This window comes from Saccostrea cucullata, unplaced genomic scaffold, assembly GCF_032062105.1.
Source record: "Saccostrea cucullata isolate Sc308-1 unplaced genomic scaffold, CSIRO_AGI_Scuc_v1 ctg2106, whole genome shotgun sequence".
In the NCBI taxonomy this organism is placed as follows: Eukaryota; Metazoa; Mollusca; class Bivalvia; order Ostreida; family Ostreidae; genus Saccostrea; species Saccostrea cuccullata.
In genome coordinates, this window is record NW_026930315.1 from 226,980 (window position 1) to 244,575 (window position 17,596).

The 17,596-nt window shown below is 31.1% G+C and overlaps 2 protein-coding genes and 2 long non-coding RNA genes across 4 annotated transcripts; all 4 read right to left on the reverse strand.

The window, feature by feature from the left end:
- Window positions 1-2,444: 2,444 nt before the first annotated feature.
- On the reverse strand, window positions 2,445-4,024 carry LOC134283686 (uncharacterized). The gene is made up of 6 exons (XM_062766175.1): window positions 3,997-4,024; window positions 3,845-3,900; window positions 3,600-3,708; window positions 3,348-3,409; window positions 3,114-3,191; window positions 2,445-2,969 (listed from the first exon to the last, which is right to left on the reverse strand). Exons 2-6 carry the CDS (start codon window positions 3,865-3,867, stop codon window positions 2,828-2,830), a joined length of 414 nt encoding a protein of 137 aa, XP_062622159.1. The 5' UTR covers window positions 3,868-3,900; window positions 3,997-4,024; the 3' UTR covers window positions 2,445-2,827.
- Window positions 4,025-4,135: 111 nt separating this feature from the next.
- Window positions 4,136-4,789, reverse strand: LOC134283688 (uncharacterized). Its single transcript, XR_009995532.1, has 3 exons — window positions 4,575-4,789; window positions 4,377-4,418; window positions 4,136-4,184 (listed from the first exon to the last, which is right to left on the reverse strand). It is a non-coding gene; the product is annotated as an uncharacterized LOC134283688 (long non-coding RNA).
- A 1,230-nt stretch (window positions 4,790-6,019) lies between these two features.
- LOC134283673 (uncharacterized) lies at window positions 6,020-7,012 on the reverse strand. The gene is made up of 4 exons (XR_009995522.1): window positions 6,963-7,012; window positions 6,734-6,857; window positions 6,318-6,427; window positions 6,020-6,075 (listed from the first exon to the last, which is right to left on the reverse strand). It is a non-coding gene; the product is annotated as an uncharacterized LOC134283673 (long non-coding RNA).
- A 4,201-nt stretch (window positions 7,013-11,213) lies between these two features.
- On the reverse strand, window positions 11,214-17,492 carry LOC134283680 (uncharacterized). Its single transcript, XM_062766170.1, has 17 exons — window positions 17,375-17,492; window positions 17,109-17,255; window positions 16,729-16,974; window positions 16,214-16,301; window positions 15,180-15,575; window positions 14,758-14,927; window positions 14,468-14,539; window positions 14,189-14,364; window positions 13,203-14,044; window positions 13,036-13,104; window positions 12,782-12,904; window positions 12,567-12,697; window positions 12,324-12,455; window positions 12,172-12,237; window positions 11,843-11,931; window positions 11,556-11,676; window positions 11,214-11,373 (listed from the first exon to the last, which is right to left on the reverse strand). The coding sequence occupies exons 3-17, from the start codon at window positions 16,951-16,953 to the stop codon at window positions 11,236-11,238; spliced, it is 2,838 nt and encodes a 945-aa protein (XP_062622154.1). The 5' UTR covers window positions 16,954-16,974; window positions 17,109-17,255; window positions 17,375-17,492; the 3' UTR covers window positions 11,214-11,235.
- Between the last annotated feature and the right edge of the window lie 104 nt (window positions 17,493-17,596).

The window sequence follows — 17,596 nt, forward strand, 5'->3', positions numbered from 1 at the left end:
ATATATTATTTATTCATAGCTTAACCGTTAACCTTCCCATCCTACACACAGTTTATAAACAATACAGGAATGTAATTATGGAAATATAAATCACATCGTCAGATAAAGCAATAACTTTTCAAACAAATTTTCAATAAGACTAACATAATCTCAGCAAGATTTGTAGAGACTAAAAATTTTGGTCTGGAGATGTCAATCCAAAATGTTTAGTCTCTACAAATCTTACTGAGATTAATATTAACGCATCTCACTCAATTTGTTTGACCACATCGTTACAGTTATGAGACCATAAATTTTAAAAATAATCATTCAAATTAATATTGCATAAGTATAGCGACTAAAAGCCTGACCTAAATACAATGGGTACCTTGAAACAATGCCTTATAAAATGCATAGTTGACCTGTCTAGCAAGTAAACATGTACTTATCTTATAGGTATTCAAGACACTCATGCATTCAAACTCAAACCTGAAAGTAATCAGGAAAGAAATGTTACAGTACATTACTACAAATAATTGTACTTTATGCAAAATAGACCTAATATACTGATAATTTATGCATGCATTCATTTTCAGAATCATTCTATATTGACTTGCCCTTATATTTGACACATATGTTGTCATTTCCACAATCTTCTAAATTGGATCAAAACAAAACGAAGAGAAAAACAAAACCAGATGATAAAGAAAATAAGAAAAACACAAAACAAATCATTATGAACATAAAACAATAAATTTATGGATAATTTATATTCCATTTTTAAAATTATTAACCTACTGAAATCAATATCTGCCCATCTTAATTATAATGTCACATGGTCACTTTGTTGCAATGGAAAAAATAAGAACAAAGTAAACTATAAATCAATAACTGTACTGAATAACACAGTACAAAAGTATCAATTTATGCATAAACATAACTTGATAATAAAAGCATAACCAAGTCACTACAACATACATGTAACTTCCATAACTTAATTATGATGCAAAATATTCAAGGCATGATACAATATAATGCAGTCATAATATTACAAAATCATAACAGGGTTACCCTGGAACATAACACACATCACTTCATAACATAACCCATCACTTGATAACCATTCATTAAGTATAATAACTCGGTCACTACATATTATATTACTGCATAAAATTGACAATTCATTTTATAATGAAACCCAATAAATACAGAAACTAAATCCAGTCATTAGCTAAAATGACCCAGTCACTACACTACATAATCCAGCCACTGCACTACATATACTAGTCTCTACACTACAAAAAACTGTCACTACACAACATAACCCAGTCACTACACAACATAACCCAGTCACTACACAACATATCCCAGTCACTACACAACATAACCCAGTCAGTACACAACACATCCCAGTCACTGTGCAACATAACCCAGTCACTACACTACATATCCCAGTCACTACACAACATAACCCAGTCACTACACAACATAACCCAGTCACTACACAACACATCCCAGTCACTACACTACATAACCAAGTCACTACACAACATAACCCAGTCACTACACAACACATCCCAGTCACTACACAACATAACCCAGTCACTACACAACATAACCCAGTCACTACACAACACATCCCAGTCACTACACTACATAACCCAGTCACTACACAACATAACCCAGTCACTATGCAACACATCCCAGTCACTACACAACATATCCCAGTCACTACACAACATATCCCAGTCACTACACAACATAACCCAGTCACTACAAAACATATCCCAGTCACTACACAACACATCCCAGTCACTACAATACATAATCCAGTCACTACACAACATATCCCAGTCACTACACTACACACCCCAGTCACTACACTACATATCCCAGTCACTACACAACATAACCCAGTCACTACACTAAATATCCCAGTCACTACACAACATATCCCAGTCACTACACAACATAACCCAGTCACTAACCCAGTCACTACACAACATAACCCAGTCTCTACACACACAATATCCCAGTCACTACACTACATAATCAAGTCAAACACTACATATCCCAGTCACTACGCAACATAACCTAGTCACTACACTACATATCCCAGTCACTACACTAATAATCAAGTCAATACACAACATATCCCAGTCACTACACAACATAATCCAGTCACTACACTACATATTCCCAGTCACTACACAACATAACCTAGTCACTACATACATAACCCAGTCACTACACAACATAACCCAGTCAACACAACATATCCCAGTCACTACACAACATAATCCCAGTCACTACACAACATATCCCAGTCACTGCACAACATATCCCAGTCACTACACAACATATCCCAGTCACTGCACAACATATCCCAGCCACAACACAACATAACCCAGTCACTACACTACATATTCCCAGTCACTACACTACATATCCCAGTCACTACACAACATAACCCAGTCACTACACAACACACCCCAGTCACTGCGCAACATAACCCAGTCACCACACAACATAACCCAGTCACTACACAACATATCCCAGTCACTGCAATACATATACCAGTCACTACACTACATATCCCAGTCACTACAATACATAACCCAGTCACTACACAACATAACCCAATCACTGCACTACATAACCCAATCACAACACAACATAATCCATTCATTTAACTACATAATCCAGTCACTTCACAACACAATCCAGTCACTACACATCATACTGCAACATTTATCACATATTAACTAACAAAAAAAACCAAATACTGGTTTGTTGTATGGCATAATAAGTTTGTTTGGCATAATAAGTTTTTGGACTGAACAGTCACTTATAGATGGAAATCCTTTACTGAACACTCTGTTGATGAACATCTTGCATCAGCCTCTTCATAAGGCAGTCCTGTTTTATTACAGATCAGATAAACCATTGCTTCTTTCAGTAGAATGAATGAGAAATAGTGAACTGCCATTCTGAAAAAAGACAAATCTTTTGAAAATAATGCATGCTTACATATATTCTAATGGGTATAGGGAGTACATTCATAAATTGTTATGCTGCTTTTTAAACATGTAATAGATCTGGTAAAAAAAATAAAAATTATTGAGTATACATACAGTGGACTATCTATAAGGATACTTTCCAATTCTTCATTTTCAAGAGTTTGGAAGGTTCTATATCGAGTGAAAATGGATCTGGAAAATTATTTAAAATTTATATAAACCTGGTAAAAAAGTAACCAAAAAGAGGAATTAAGACAATAAATGACAAAGAATTACAAATAGAGTACAGTTCTAAATTTCTAATGCATTCGTGACTTCAAAATCAAATAATTATCTGCAAACTCTTACCCAGGCAAAGGTTTGCTGCAGAACATTTCTTCTTGGAGAACTGTTTGTAGATGTTCTTGTTCCTATTAAAGTAAGTCAGCATATTGTCCATTGAAATGTAAACAGAAAATACTTTTGGAAATGCACATAAATTATCTTAAGTTCCAATGAAAAGATTCAATAATTTTTTCAGTGCAATTTTTGATACAACATTTAAAATGAACATACGTACATGTCATGTACTATTTCAGATATAATTCTTCTAATTCTTACCTGAGAACTTAAAAATTTTCTTCCAAAGAAATACTGTTTAATGTATTTGTCATACATATCTGCAGGGCTCTTTACAAACATATGATGGCGGGCATGATCAGCTTCATCACTGGAAAATGTAAATAAAATGAAAGTTGTGTGTCTACCTGAGACTTTATCTATTACTTATGATATACAAATGTATACAATTTCATCATTTTTTTTAAATATCATATTTGTACAGGAATATTAACAGAACAAATTACCATTCATCAATTTTGCAGTTCATTATCTTTGTTAGAGCACCTATTACACTGTTCAGCTGTAAAAAGAATGTTTACTTAATAATATGTATTGTACAAAACTATTCAATTAATTTGATAAACATGAATAATGTATTTAACTTTCTTATACTCACATGACTGTTAATATAATCTGTATCAAATACTGAAAAAAGAGCTTTTTATTAAAATTTCAGCAAAATACATAGCAATATATTTACCTGAACACAGTAAAGTACATATGAACTACCCACCAGAAGATTGCGTCACAACATCAGCTGCATCTTGTACCTCCTCTTCATCATTTCCAGTGCCCTCTTTTCCCCTGCATATTTATAACATCACTTTGTACATAAAAATATTTTACCATGTAATAAATAGTCTTTATTATCAATATATATTGCAAATAATTTTTTTTAAGCAAATGTTCTTTTCACTTTTCTGCAAACCATGTACTATTTGTTTTGCCAAAGCTTAGCATTAATGAAAAGTATACATCTCAGCTACATGCACTCACATATTTTCACTCTGTGTCTGGTTCTCAGTTTCACAAGTAAGCCTATATTAGTGTAAATGAGATAAGTTTAGATTATTAATTCTAAGTAGCAAAAATTCGCAATTTTCCAAAACCCATAGATAGAGTTAAATAATTATAATTATGATAAGATTTATTGTTGTTCTTTAAAAGTAATATTAAAAAAAAGATTGAACTTACTTGCAATCATCCGTACTTAAAGTCTCTTCTTTGACAGGTAGATACCTAAAAGGAAAAGAAATTAAAAACCATTTTTAAAAAATTCATTGTGAAAAGGATTTACAGTAGAAATGAATGTTGATGAACTGATTGGTTTTATTATCAATCATACTTGTTGATCATATTGTTATAAATTAATAATCATACTAAGTTGATAAGATATATAAAGATACTTTAATTACAACTACAAGTAAAACAAATAAATCATTTAAAAACTTAAATAGCAACAGTTCTATGTAATGCATAAATCAATACAAGTTTTAGAAAACTTGCTTAAAGGGTGTCCTAAATATTACAAGGCTAGTACTGTTGCATGAAAAAAAATAGATTAGCAGGTTCAGAATGTTCCTGTTAACAAATCTTTACTTGAGTTTATGTTATCTAACCCAAAAGGCACTAGGGAGATTTATCAATCAAAATTTGTCCATTGTCTGTCTTTTTAAAATTTTTTTTTACAGGTATACAACTGAACTAATCTAAGCTAAATTTGATATAAAGCATTCAAGAATGCATGAAGTTCATTTTTTTTTTCAAATTAAAAACCATGTACCATCTCCTTTTTAAGGGGGGATAATAAAGATTAAGTGAAATGGACATCTTTCAAAAAATCTTCATTAAAAAACCACTGAGTTGGAAAAGATAAAATTTGCATTATGAAAGCTTCATTACATAGTGTAAATTTTGTTTTTTTCAAACAATTTCCACCAGTGGTAGGATGGGGCCATCATAGTTTTATGAAATGTCTTCTTAGTGTAGATTGAATTTTGTGACCCAGGTGAGTCTTGTGACCCATAGGCCTGCTGTTTGTTCATGCATGTTATAATTTTCTAAGTTAAATGTATAAATCATCATATCATTAACTTGTAATATATGTAAACAGCTAATCTACTAAAAGTATATGGTAAAAAAATCTGAGAAAGGTTTTACAATATGTAAACATTTAATTTTTTGATTGCATGACTTTCTTTTTAACTTGTGAAACAATTTATTCCAAAGTCATGTGACATCACTGAAATGATATAAATCGGGAAAACGGAAGAAAAATATCACTCAGAGAGCAAAATGAATTGTTCAAGGTACATGTGCATACTTTTTTCCCAGATTTTCTTATGATTCTGAACAGTCATGCAAATTTCAGCAAATAAAACTAATCAGGTATTTATGTATCTCATAAACAAATTGCTTCTCTCTCATTAATTATTGACAGTACAAAAACACACTAATAAGACATTACTCCTTAAAAGTTTCATCTTCTGTATTGATGATTAAAATATGTCCTTTAGAACTATGAGATTCATAATCATATATGAATAACAATAGAAAACTATGCAGGAAAAAATGCAACATCATGCTCATTTTGTAGGAAGACATTGATATGCATGGTGTGTTAAAAAAGTAAGATCTACCTTTTCCTCATTTTCAATTTTTTTAGCACATTTTGGGCAACATCCTGTCAAGTTAACTGTAATGAAAAAAGAAATGCAAAGTTCTGTACTATTCAAATCTCTCTTATTTTAACTAGACATGTCCTGATTTCTTTTCCATTATTATAACTGGAATGCATCTGAGAAATATGAAAACTATAACCCCACCCACTCAATGGGCTAAGTTAAAGTTGACAACAGACAGACAGGATGGGACAAAAACACTATACCCCTGGGATATTTAGATCTGGGGGCAAAAAAATGAATACAAAATAAATACCTTTGTAAAGCATCAACTCTAAAGCTACTTTTCTCCTCATGATTTGTAGATCTTTTTTAGTTATTACTTTGTAGATCATGCAAGTGTCCATTTAAATGCTTCTCTGCAAACTAAAATAAAATTTCAAAAAGTAACATATCTGTCAGATCATATCTATGGTTGAATTGTATTGAATATCAAGAGAACATTGTATTAAAATTTCAAGTTGTTGGTAAACATTCTGTCATAGAAATAAAATGAACGACAGAACAGATAATATCAACCATAATGGAAAGGTATTAATTTGAATCGTGAAATTTTTTTTGTGAAAAACCATGTGCTGTCCTATTTTATGGACAAATATTGAAGCTAGTCCAAATATTCAGATGGTATATACATGTATTGAGATGGCATATATAGAAAAACAAAGACAATACCACAAGGCAATATATTCCACAGTTGAATGAATCTCTCTGGAGAGCATGTGGACTTGTACATATCTTCCAATCTGGTGACTTGTTGCTTATTTGGTACTTGTTCCGATATTCACTGTCATATTTCCTTTAACAATAAAAAAAGTATGACTTGTGAGAAAATTTAAAAGCACAAACCAGATATATCATGGGACAAGTCAAGGTCAACATAAAGGTTGTTTTTAGTGGATACCTCCAACTCCTCTCAATTTTTTTCATCTCATGGCTCCTCTCTCCACATGGATGAAGCTTCCAGGGAATATGGCACCACATGGAGTTATAGAAAAAAATCTTGCCTTCTCTTACTTCAACAATCTAAAGAAAGAAAAGTGGTAATACTGCTATGGTTTACAAACTCATATTAACAAAACATAGTGTGAACAAAAAATCTCACCACTAAAGTCCAATGATATGACCTGTGATACACTCCCACAATAACATCTGCCTCTACATCTATACCCTGTAAATGTGAATACATTTTAATGCAGACTGGTATCAAAATAGTGACCTAGCTCTGTCTTCTTTTGTTAAGACAAATACTAACGATTGTTAATTAACTGTATTTGATACAATTTATATAATTAGTACGTCTTTTCACTTACAGAGTTTTGGGATACATCTGGTAATCGGAAGTCTGAATTTATGATCCCTGTCATTTTGGTTTGGTCATAGTGTACAACATTTCTTCCTAATTCATTTTGTTGAGTGGCCAGCAACAACAAATAACAGTCAATGACCTAGTATAAAATATATGTAGGCATTATTTCTAAGAATAAAAATCTTGGAAAAACAAATGATCGAATTAAAGAATAGTAGCCCTTGAGCTTAATTATTGGAACATGTTACCTTTTCCCTTATTTTCTTTGCAAAGACTTGTTAAAATGCAAAGAGGTCAAGACCTAATTGACATTGGCATCAGAAGCGAATTAAAGGGGGGAGGGCTAAGACCCTGGTTTCGATGCCTATGATTGAATTGAATTTACTCATTGCTTAGATGATTCATTATGAATATGACTAAACAATTTATCTGAGCGGCATGCGATCGAGTTCTTGTTTTCATTAAATATTTTTATACATACCCTGTCAGTGAGACATTCATTACTTTTTAATGAACGAATGTCTGTGTCCATGATTACTTTACCAAATACATTAGCCACTGGAAAATTGAAATCCTTTTCTAATGACCATAAATTCTCTACCAAATCATAGCCTGGTGAATACAATTGGACAGTATAAATATATAAAATAATAATGACAGATATACACTTCATGTGTAAAAATTTGAAAGAATTACCCACCATTACTATTCACATGAAATTTTGCATTTTTTCCTGATGCTTCCAAGTTTTGATCTGGTCCATTCCTTGTGAACAGTACATCAGACTTGGCTGAAATTGAATAAAATATTTAAAGTACCAGTACAATATACTAATAGTAATACATGATTTGGAAGTGAAAACTCAGTTTTAATATGAAATGTTATACATGTACAGAATTATTCTAAAATTCTCAAACCATTTTCCATTGTTTTCCATTTCTTCAGATTTTTTTCATTTCCAATTTCTCCATCGTCTGATTTCCTCTTGGATGGTTTCTCCTAATATTTATGAAATATTAAATATGAATATATGAGGATTGCTTATTTAAAAAAAACAACAAGCCATTAATATTTATTTAATATTGAAATAGTAAATGTTACATCCATGCACTATGTAAAATGAATGCTTAGACAATTACCTGGAATTTCAGGGAACACATCCGGCAAGTGATTGTTTCCAATGACATGCATCCAGATCCTAAACAGGCTTCGGTCCTGTGAAATTTTCTTGAGCACAATTCACATGTGATCTGCAATTTAATTTTTTTTTTTTATTTATTTGTTTTTAAGATCAATTTATAATGAATTTAACTCTTTTCTTTCCATTTTCCTCTTTCTTTGTAACGAAAGATTAAATGAATAATGATATCTTTTCCTTTGAAATTGTTTTTTAATGTTTAGACTTAACTTACTGTTTCTTCTGCATATGTCAAAAATAACAAGGAACTGTGCTGTAGAACAGCATGAGTTCAAAAAAAATTTCAGATATATGCTAAAAAAATGATTGACCAATTTAATTTCTTTTGAAATTATAAAACTTTTCATTTGGCAAGTTAGAGAAGTCAACAAACACAAATTATATAAAATACATTAAATGCAAGATATTTTTGATTACCATTGCACATCAAAGTTATATAGTCTCAGAATGCTTCACAAATATATTTTTGTTAGTAATCTTTATATGTATTTGTACTTGTCCTTTTTTGTTTACCATTGTATATCATTAAGAATAAAATTCAAAAAGTATTACCTATTTTTTGCAAATCCTGATATACAGAGATGTAATTCAACAAAAAGGTTTTTTCAGTGGATATCGTAACTTCTTTTTTGCCAGAAATCTCATGTGCTTCCTCTTTTCCAGGGTAAATTATAAATCCGGGCGTATTTTCTTAGTCTCTTTGTCACAAGGAAATTTAAACTTATAAAATTTCAAAAGGCAATATTTTTTTAAAATTCGTGTGGAAACATTATTTCTCAACCATTCTCTTTTTTTTAAAGTATTGAGTTGCATAAGAAACATTTTTATTATATTATTTAACTTAAACAAAAAAAAAAAAGTATTGCATGATTGTATACATTACAATATTGCATTTAGTTTGTTGTATTAAATATCAAAGCAATTATTTTTCATAAATTAAACTGATTTTTTGTTTTAGAACTTTTTTTTTAGAACATTATCCCATGGACCTAAAATTTTGTCATTCCCATTTTTTTTAAAAAATTGATATTATTTTTCTTAACACAAATGATTTCTATAACTGTAAAGTAGATAGTATATTGATTAATTGTTTAGTCAGGCTATAAACATACATGTTATTACAATTAAATGTTTTTCTTATAAAATATATTATATTTTATATTTAAATACTTGTTAAAAACAACTGATCACTTCCCTAAATGTGGGATTGTGCTAATTACTTACAGATGTGTTGAACATGTTAGGAACGACTTATCCCTGTGATTTTCTTTGCAAAACCTAAGATTGCTTATCAATTTAATTGTTTGGTACAGAAGTTCTAAAAAAAGTATCTTTTTAATTCTATATAATAAATACACCTTGTTTATACATTATGGAATTTTACTAAACAATGTTCTGAGCTGTAAAGAGCATTGTTTTCAAAATTACAAATTTTGAGTACAACTTCCAGATTAGCTTTAACTACTTTTAAAATAACAGCATCTGCATCCAAGATTACTTTCCAAAAGGACCTAGCTCTGTCTTCTTTTGGTACCACCAGGCAGGTCATGCCTTTTCAATGAAATTAGAGAAAGCTTTACAACAAAGCATAGATGGTGTGTAAACAATTTTGATAACATATATAAACAATGAATACTTTTTATCTATGAAAATAAAAGACAGCTGCATTTGCTTTTGATTTGCAGAGCCAGATGTTAATGATTGAAAATTAAATCCAGTATTTTTTACATAAATTATTCTTTTTCCAGAAAATAAACATAAATCCTTATCACAGTTGGAAAATATATTGAATATGAAATCATATTTGGAAGAGAAAAGATCAGTTGCAATATTAAGAGTTGACCAGCAGCATTAGCTTTAGAATGCAATTGCCAGTGAACTGTAGCCATTTTGCCTGATTGCTCAGGAAGAAGATGACCGTTTGCAATGCCAGTTATAAAGCATTCAAACTTCTTTTTGTGAATATTTCAATCTATGAAAATGTGATTGGAAAATGTTGTGAAACGCGAATGACAGAATTGCTCGTGATTTGCATCTTTTGCCAATTTAAAATAAAAAGAATGGCAGGATTTCCTCTTCGGCATGATTTCAAAATGTGATTCAAGTGATTAATATTTTTTAATATTGAAATAGTAAATGTTAAAATCTGTGAAACTATATAAAATGAATGCTTTGAAAAACTAAATTTCAGATTACATTTTTTAAATTTTTTCCTTTACATGCATCCATTGTATCACACTGAAAAATATTCCTGTGAAATTTTCTTGAGCACAATTCACATGTTTCTGCAATTAGTCAAAAATCTTTTTTTTTTTTATATTCATGCTTGTTTTTAAGATCAATTTATAATGAAATATTTTTAATATTTAAAATGTATTTTTTGAAATTTTTTTTATGTTTAGACTTAACTTACTTTTCTTCTGCATATGTCAAAAATGACAGCGGTATTTTTAGACTGCATGAGTTCAAAAAAAATTTCAGATATATGCTCACAAAAAATGATTGACCAATTTAATTTCTTTTCGAAATTATAAAACTTTTCATTTGGCAAGTAAAGTAGAGAAGTCAACAAACACAAATTATATAAAATACTTTAAATGCAAGATATTTTTGATTACCATTGCACATCAAAGTTATATAGTCTCAGAATGCTTCACAAATATATTTTTGTTAGTAATCTTTATATGTAGGGCTTTTTTGTTTACCATTGTACATCATTAGAGAAGTTGCTATTTTTTCTCTTGCACTCTTTAGGTCTGCATTTGAAACCTTGTCACACGGTTGCTGGTTGAAATATCTTTCAGCAAACTAAAGAAATTTTAGAAAGAAATAACAGTTATGTACTTTCAAGGTGATATTTTTTTGGTGTGCAATACTTACTGGCATAAATGCACATTATTACACACAATTATAACATGTATTCCATAATTTTCTATATGATTAGATAAAATATAGGAACTTTTACTAATGATAAGAATTACATAACTCACTATCAAACAATACACTCCACAATTAAAACTGTCTGTCTGTTTAGAGTGTTCTCTTGTGATGACAGCCCAATTCCTTCTCTCCAATTCATGATATGTAACCATCCTCTCACTGATGTACAAACTTAAAGAAAATTATATACAGAAATAATTTAATCAATATAAAAACTAAACATAAAACATGTAATGCTTTACTTTGTTAATTAAAAGAGGGATTGGATTTCAGATGTACAGTAATCATACATGTAGCTATGGCACATTGTTTTATTGACATCATCTTAATTAATTACCACCAGTTTCTCTTTATCTCCTCAATCTGTATTCTGGTCTCTTTCAGGGGGTTAAAGTAATGTATGAAACCCTTCAAAGGATCAACAATCTGAAAAGAATATGGTGTTGCCTCACTTATCTTTAACTTGTAGATTTTGATCCATTAAAATAGATTGAATTTCAACAATACCGATCTCCATTGTCTGATAAGCAGAATCAAATTCAATTGAAAAAATTATTGAGCTGTAAATACATGTACATGTGTCTTTTCATTGTCAGTAATCTTACTAGCTTCCATGTGGTTAATAATTTCTATCAATCTCATTAAACCTGAAAATTGTGTACTTACCACAAGAGTCCAATGACGATTTTTACATATAGCTCCAATTATTGAAGTACACTCATATAGCTTCAACTGAAAAATAAAATACAGCTGTATATTAAGCATAAAAGGACATTATTTAAACCATGTTTGTTAACTTGATTGCAGAATAATTATACCTTCCTTCGACTCTTTCCAACTGAAAAATTTCCATCCATGATCTGAGTCATGGTTTGTGATGGATATAGAGCAACCTTGTTTCCTTTCTCGATTTCCTTTTGAACAATGGCAGCTAAATATGCATCAATAACCTGTAAAAATGATAAAAATTAATGCACATGATCAAATTGAATGTATATCTAGAAAAAGAAATTGAGGAAGTGCTAACTATTAAAAACTTTATAAAGTAAATATGTGCTTACCTGATCAGTCACCCAGTTTGTACCATTAAGAGACCTTATGTCCTCATCTGTGATGTTAAAATTAGTTACTTTTCCAATAAAAAATCCAGTGCCTTTTTCCATATTCCAAATTTTGTTCACCTCCTCTAAAGCTGTAAAGATAATTTAGTTTTTAGAAATCAGCCTCCTAATGAAATGTCATTACTTAATTCTTGGGACTGGATAAAAGCACAAACCTTCCCTATAATCCATCTCATGATACTTTGTAACTGTCTGTGACATGGTACCAGAATCTGGAAAATGTACCTTCTTCACCTGCTTTGTACCTTTGTGCATTTTCTTTAATATACCCTTCATTCCTAAAGTTAAAAATATATAAAACAATCAATCATTGGTTTAAGCCAGACAGATTTTTAACTCTTTTACTGAATAGAGCTTTATCTCATTTTATATTGGACATTTGAAAATGTATCCAAGTTGAAAATTTTACCATTTGCTTCTAAATGTGAATATTGATCATCTTCAATGGTAATGATCTCCTCTGCAACCTCACTGCTCTCTTCAATAAGAAAATAACCATCATTATTTTTCCTACAATATATTCTTACATGCATTTATCAAAAAGAAGATTCTCATTTCACTTTCCATATGCATTACCATGTGATAACAGGTCATGTACACCCTTGGATGTATGTTTTCGCATATTCTCTGCAGATGAACCATGTCTCCCAACTCCTTTGTTTCTTTTCTTCGATAGAGAAAGTTTATTTATTCGCTTTGCTGGTGTTGTTGCAATGTGGGTCATTTGCTTTTGTGGATTATCTACAGGGAGTACATCAGTTTCGCTGAGACTAGTTGTTAAACCATCTAATGTATCCTTCAATTTAGAGCCGAGGGTTTCCAAAATTTCTTCGTCCTTACAAGAATATGAATAGTCTCTTATCATTTGACAGTAGCTGCTGATGTTGGATCTTATTTTAGAAAGTCTAGATTTGGATGGTAAAATAATTTCTTGAATGTTGCTGTCTGTATTGGTCTCTCTTCTTGACTCTTGGTCTTCTTTGCAGTCAGGGTGAGTAACATAAGATGGTGAACTGAACTCATAAAGAACACTCTCATCTAATGTCAGGAAGGGATTGTTCCTATACTCTTCAGGTAGTTTCTCCCACTGCCAACCAGTAACATTTCTAATGACAGCAAAAAAGTGTTTACAAGGCAAATGATGTTTGGCCCAGTCCTCACAGTCGCAAGATGGTACTGGAAAGTCGGGTGCTGAAAAGCGGACACAATAAACTTGTGAGCTCTCTGGAACCTGACTCTTTACCAGGAATTGGTCTTCTCCTAAGGAATCTATGTCATCTACAGAAATGTTTCCTGCTTCTTCCCATCTTTTAAAGCAATGCTTTACAACATTTCTTGGACGATTAATTAGGAAAGTGGGAATGTCAGGATTGTACCTCATTGATTCCTCTGCAGATATCAAATTCAGTTTCACATATCTGAAATTCCAAAATAAGGTAAATGATTTTTTAGGTAATTACCCGGTAGTGGCATAACTGTATATAAATAATATTAAACATTATCACATACATGTATATATTGCAGCAACATTAATGCAGCATCTATATATAAAGGTTTATTACCTTTGGTAGATGTCTGGAAGAAAATCATTCCACAAAATTGTAAGAAGATGACACAGTGACTTTGCTTTCTTTGCCTCAAGAAATTCATATTTCAGTGTCTTGTTCTGTCTCTCAACCCCGTTGTTAGTATTCACAGAAGTGTTGTATCTCTTCTGTCGGAAAGCTTGCACCCATCTCTACAATTAAGAAAATTACATGTACTCAGCAAATTAATTTTTTGTGGACATATGCCACATCGTTACGTGTGTATACAATGTACACATATTATACCTATCTTACCTTATATTTATTTAACCATCTGCCTTCAAACCATTTTCTGAATCTGTTATTTTCTGTCCAAAAGTGACTGTTCTAAAAAAGGAAATAAAAAGTGAAATCCAATTACAGGTTTATAACTTATGCATGTACATAGAAAGCAACTGAAAATAGTAAAATCAAGACGAAATTATATTATGATAGTTTATTAACAATGCAAATACTAGTGATACTGAGAAGAGTTTTCATTCTTGTAAATGTGTAAGTTAGGAGTAGGATTAGTTTTACTGTACATAATACTGATTAAAAAATACCTTTAATCTGTTACTTGACAGTTCAAACTCTTCATTGGTTTTGGATCTTGCTACAGAGCGTAACAAAGATAAAATTTCATCTTTATCATCTCCAATGCCATTGTGAGTTGCTTTAAGCCATCTCTCCCATGCCTGCTCTCGATGGAAATCACAAAGGTAGACAAAGGACTCTTAAAAAATAAAATAAAAATGTATGATGTGTTTGAGATAACATACATGTGCCACCTACATGAACATGTAATGATATAAATTTCATTGGAAGTTCCGACAAGGACCTTAATAAATGTCTTGACTTTTCAATTCAAAGAGTATATATGAAGCAAATTTAAAAAAAAAAGAAAATGATCTGCTCAGAGCATACTTGTAATTAGAAACAGTAAAACAACTGAAAATAGTAGGTACAAAAATATTCATTAAAATACCTGGAAAAACAGATTCAATAGAAGATATTTCTTCATCTGCATAGTCACACATAAAATATGCTGGCTTCCAGTTTGGGTTCCATGATTTTATAATAGATAAGGCTTCTTGGATGGATACACTGTCCTCTGTTTCAACTATGAATGTAGCAACGGTCATGTAGTTTACATTTGTAGGAACACAAAGGAAATAAAGAGGCAAGGTGTATCTGGTTGTTCTATATGTTGCATCCAGAAGACATATCTCATTTCCATATCTATTTAGCAGTTGTCTTTGCCAAGCAGTCTGATGGACGTACAGGAATTTGTTGACTCCATCACCACTCTTTCTATAATTTCCAATGAACAGGTCTTCATCAACAAATAACCTTTCATCTGGATCACCGCTCACAGGATGTTCTAAATCCATACACAAACAACATGGCATGTCAATTCATTTTGTGTGATTTCTATAGGCCTGGCTATTGGCAGGCAATTTTACATTGCAATATACTGCAATACTTTTTAAATGCATAGTGCATTGTGTGTTGCAATATTTTCAATCTAATTAAAAATAGCTGTACTTAAAAATACAGAAATGAGAGTCATTAAGCTAAATTTTATATGATAGACCTACAGTCTAGTACTATAGCAAATCTTTCTGACATTAATTACATTATATTTTAAATCTAATTCCAGTCAGTGCAATTAGCTAGTAGACTGTCAATCACTTCATATCAATGAGAACTTTATTTTCATTTAAGAACTATTGTGCCAGACTCAGATCACAATAGGGCGCCCGCCGAGTGGGGCCCTTATTATATAAATCAGTGACCACAATTTTGGAAATGTTTTCCTCACTAATAACAAATGAATGTCTTTATTGCGAAAAATAAGGTGTCACAAAATTTTAGTTATCTACAGTAGTGCATTGCAATACAATAAAAAAGAACAACAATACTTCTGAATCAGAATATTGGTATTTTTGCACAGTTCCAATGATTTCATAGAATGATCATTTCGGAAAAACTATTACAATTGAGCGGTGTTAAAATTACCTTGATCTTGATCAGTCTTAATTCTTAAGTAGTATCTGTCTTCTTGATGGATTGACCTCTGTTCCTCAATCATTCCTTGAACCTCTTTCTAATAAAATAAATTAAAAATATTTCATTTCTTCTACATACTTTTAAATATATTTCCAGACATAGTAATAACAATACAATTTCATTTCTTTTTTGCTTAAAAAATAGAATAGGTTGATTAGTATTTATATCTGAGTATTTAAATACAGAAATATGTCTTACTGCATTTAAAGACAAAATGTGGCATGTTGCCTTAATGTGAGCAAAATATCCTTATTATGTACATAAATTTAAGTAATGTTTATGGAAAGACTTTTGACTTTGCCAACAACCTGTTAATGTCTTATATGGTAGACTTGTTGTTAATATGCATGCAGAATCTAATGGACTGTGGGATTAACCATTTATCCTAGGTACATTTTTTTTATTATAGTAAAGCACTTCTTAAGGAGCATTTTACATGTATTGTTCATTTTTCACCATCATACCTGATCAAAACTGCTATCTCGTAGTTTGAGAAACTGAGATGCCATGTGGTTATAAATGTCCTTAAGTGATGGCCAGTATCTCTTGTTGTGTTTAGGTGGAAGTGGAGAATTTAGAAAGATGGATTGCTTCAAAAAGACTTCAATAAGCAGTTTCATTTTCAGAGTGCTTGTGACTCCATGTTCGCTCACAACCTTCTTAATATAATTTGAAATTCTCTTGTCCATTGGCTGCAAAATGCTGGATGCCTGTATTGTTAGGACATTTGTATTAAAGTATATGTTAAAGCATTTTCGTGATTTTGAATTTCAGATAATAAATGTTATAATACAATCTTCAATAAAAAAATATTAATTAAAAAAATGATATAAAATCCATGTACCGCTCCTTTCAAGTGATTCCTATGATCCTCTGCTGGTGGAAACGAGACATAGAACCGAGGTTGACATTCTAATTCACCTGTACCGTCATTTAAATCTTTCTTCACGCTTGGTACAAACTTCCTACTTGGTTGATCTTGATCCTTCACCTTTTGCATAATTTAAAAGAAAATGTGCATCAATTACTTCATAAACCCAAATCTGATACAAAACACATGTACATGCATGTATGTAATTTTGTAACCAATGATCATTATATGTATATTACCTTGAAATTCAAAAATTTCACTACATGACGGATTTTTATCCTTACAGGGCATCCTTTCTTCTTGGTGTTCTGTACTAATCGGCGCTTATGTTTGAAGATATGGTCAGACTATAAAGACAAACTAGATTAGATATGTAGGTTAATTTACATTATAATTATGTAATTTTATGTATACAATGATATATTATATCAAGATATTTCCAAATCCCCAATATTCTGACA

Coding starts and splice junctions, on each gene's coding strand:
- LOC134283686 (XM_062766175.1), bottom strand. CDS start 3,867: ATGAACTGCAAAATTGATGAATG. Junction 3,192..3,347: donor TGCAGCAAACCTTTGCCTGG/GTAAGAGTTTGC, acceptor ATAATTTTCCAG/ATCCATTTTCACTCGATATA. Junction 2,970..3,113: donor ATCCTTATAGATAGTCCACT/GTATGTATACTC, acceptor GTCTTTTTTCAG/AATGGCAGTTCACTATTTCT.
- LOC134283680 (XM_062766170.1), bottom strand. CDS start 16,953: ATGGACAAGAGAATTTCAAATTATATTAAGAAGGTTGTGAGCGAACAT. Junction 13,105..13,202: donor ACATGACCTGTTATCACATG/GTAATGCATATG, acceptor TTCTTATTGAAG/AGAGCAGTGAGGTTGCAGAG. Junction 12,238..12,323: donor TTGGAAAGAGTCGAAGGAAG/GTATAATTATTC, acceptor TTTATTTTTCAG/TTGAAGCTATATGAGTGTAC.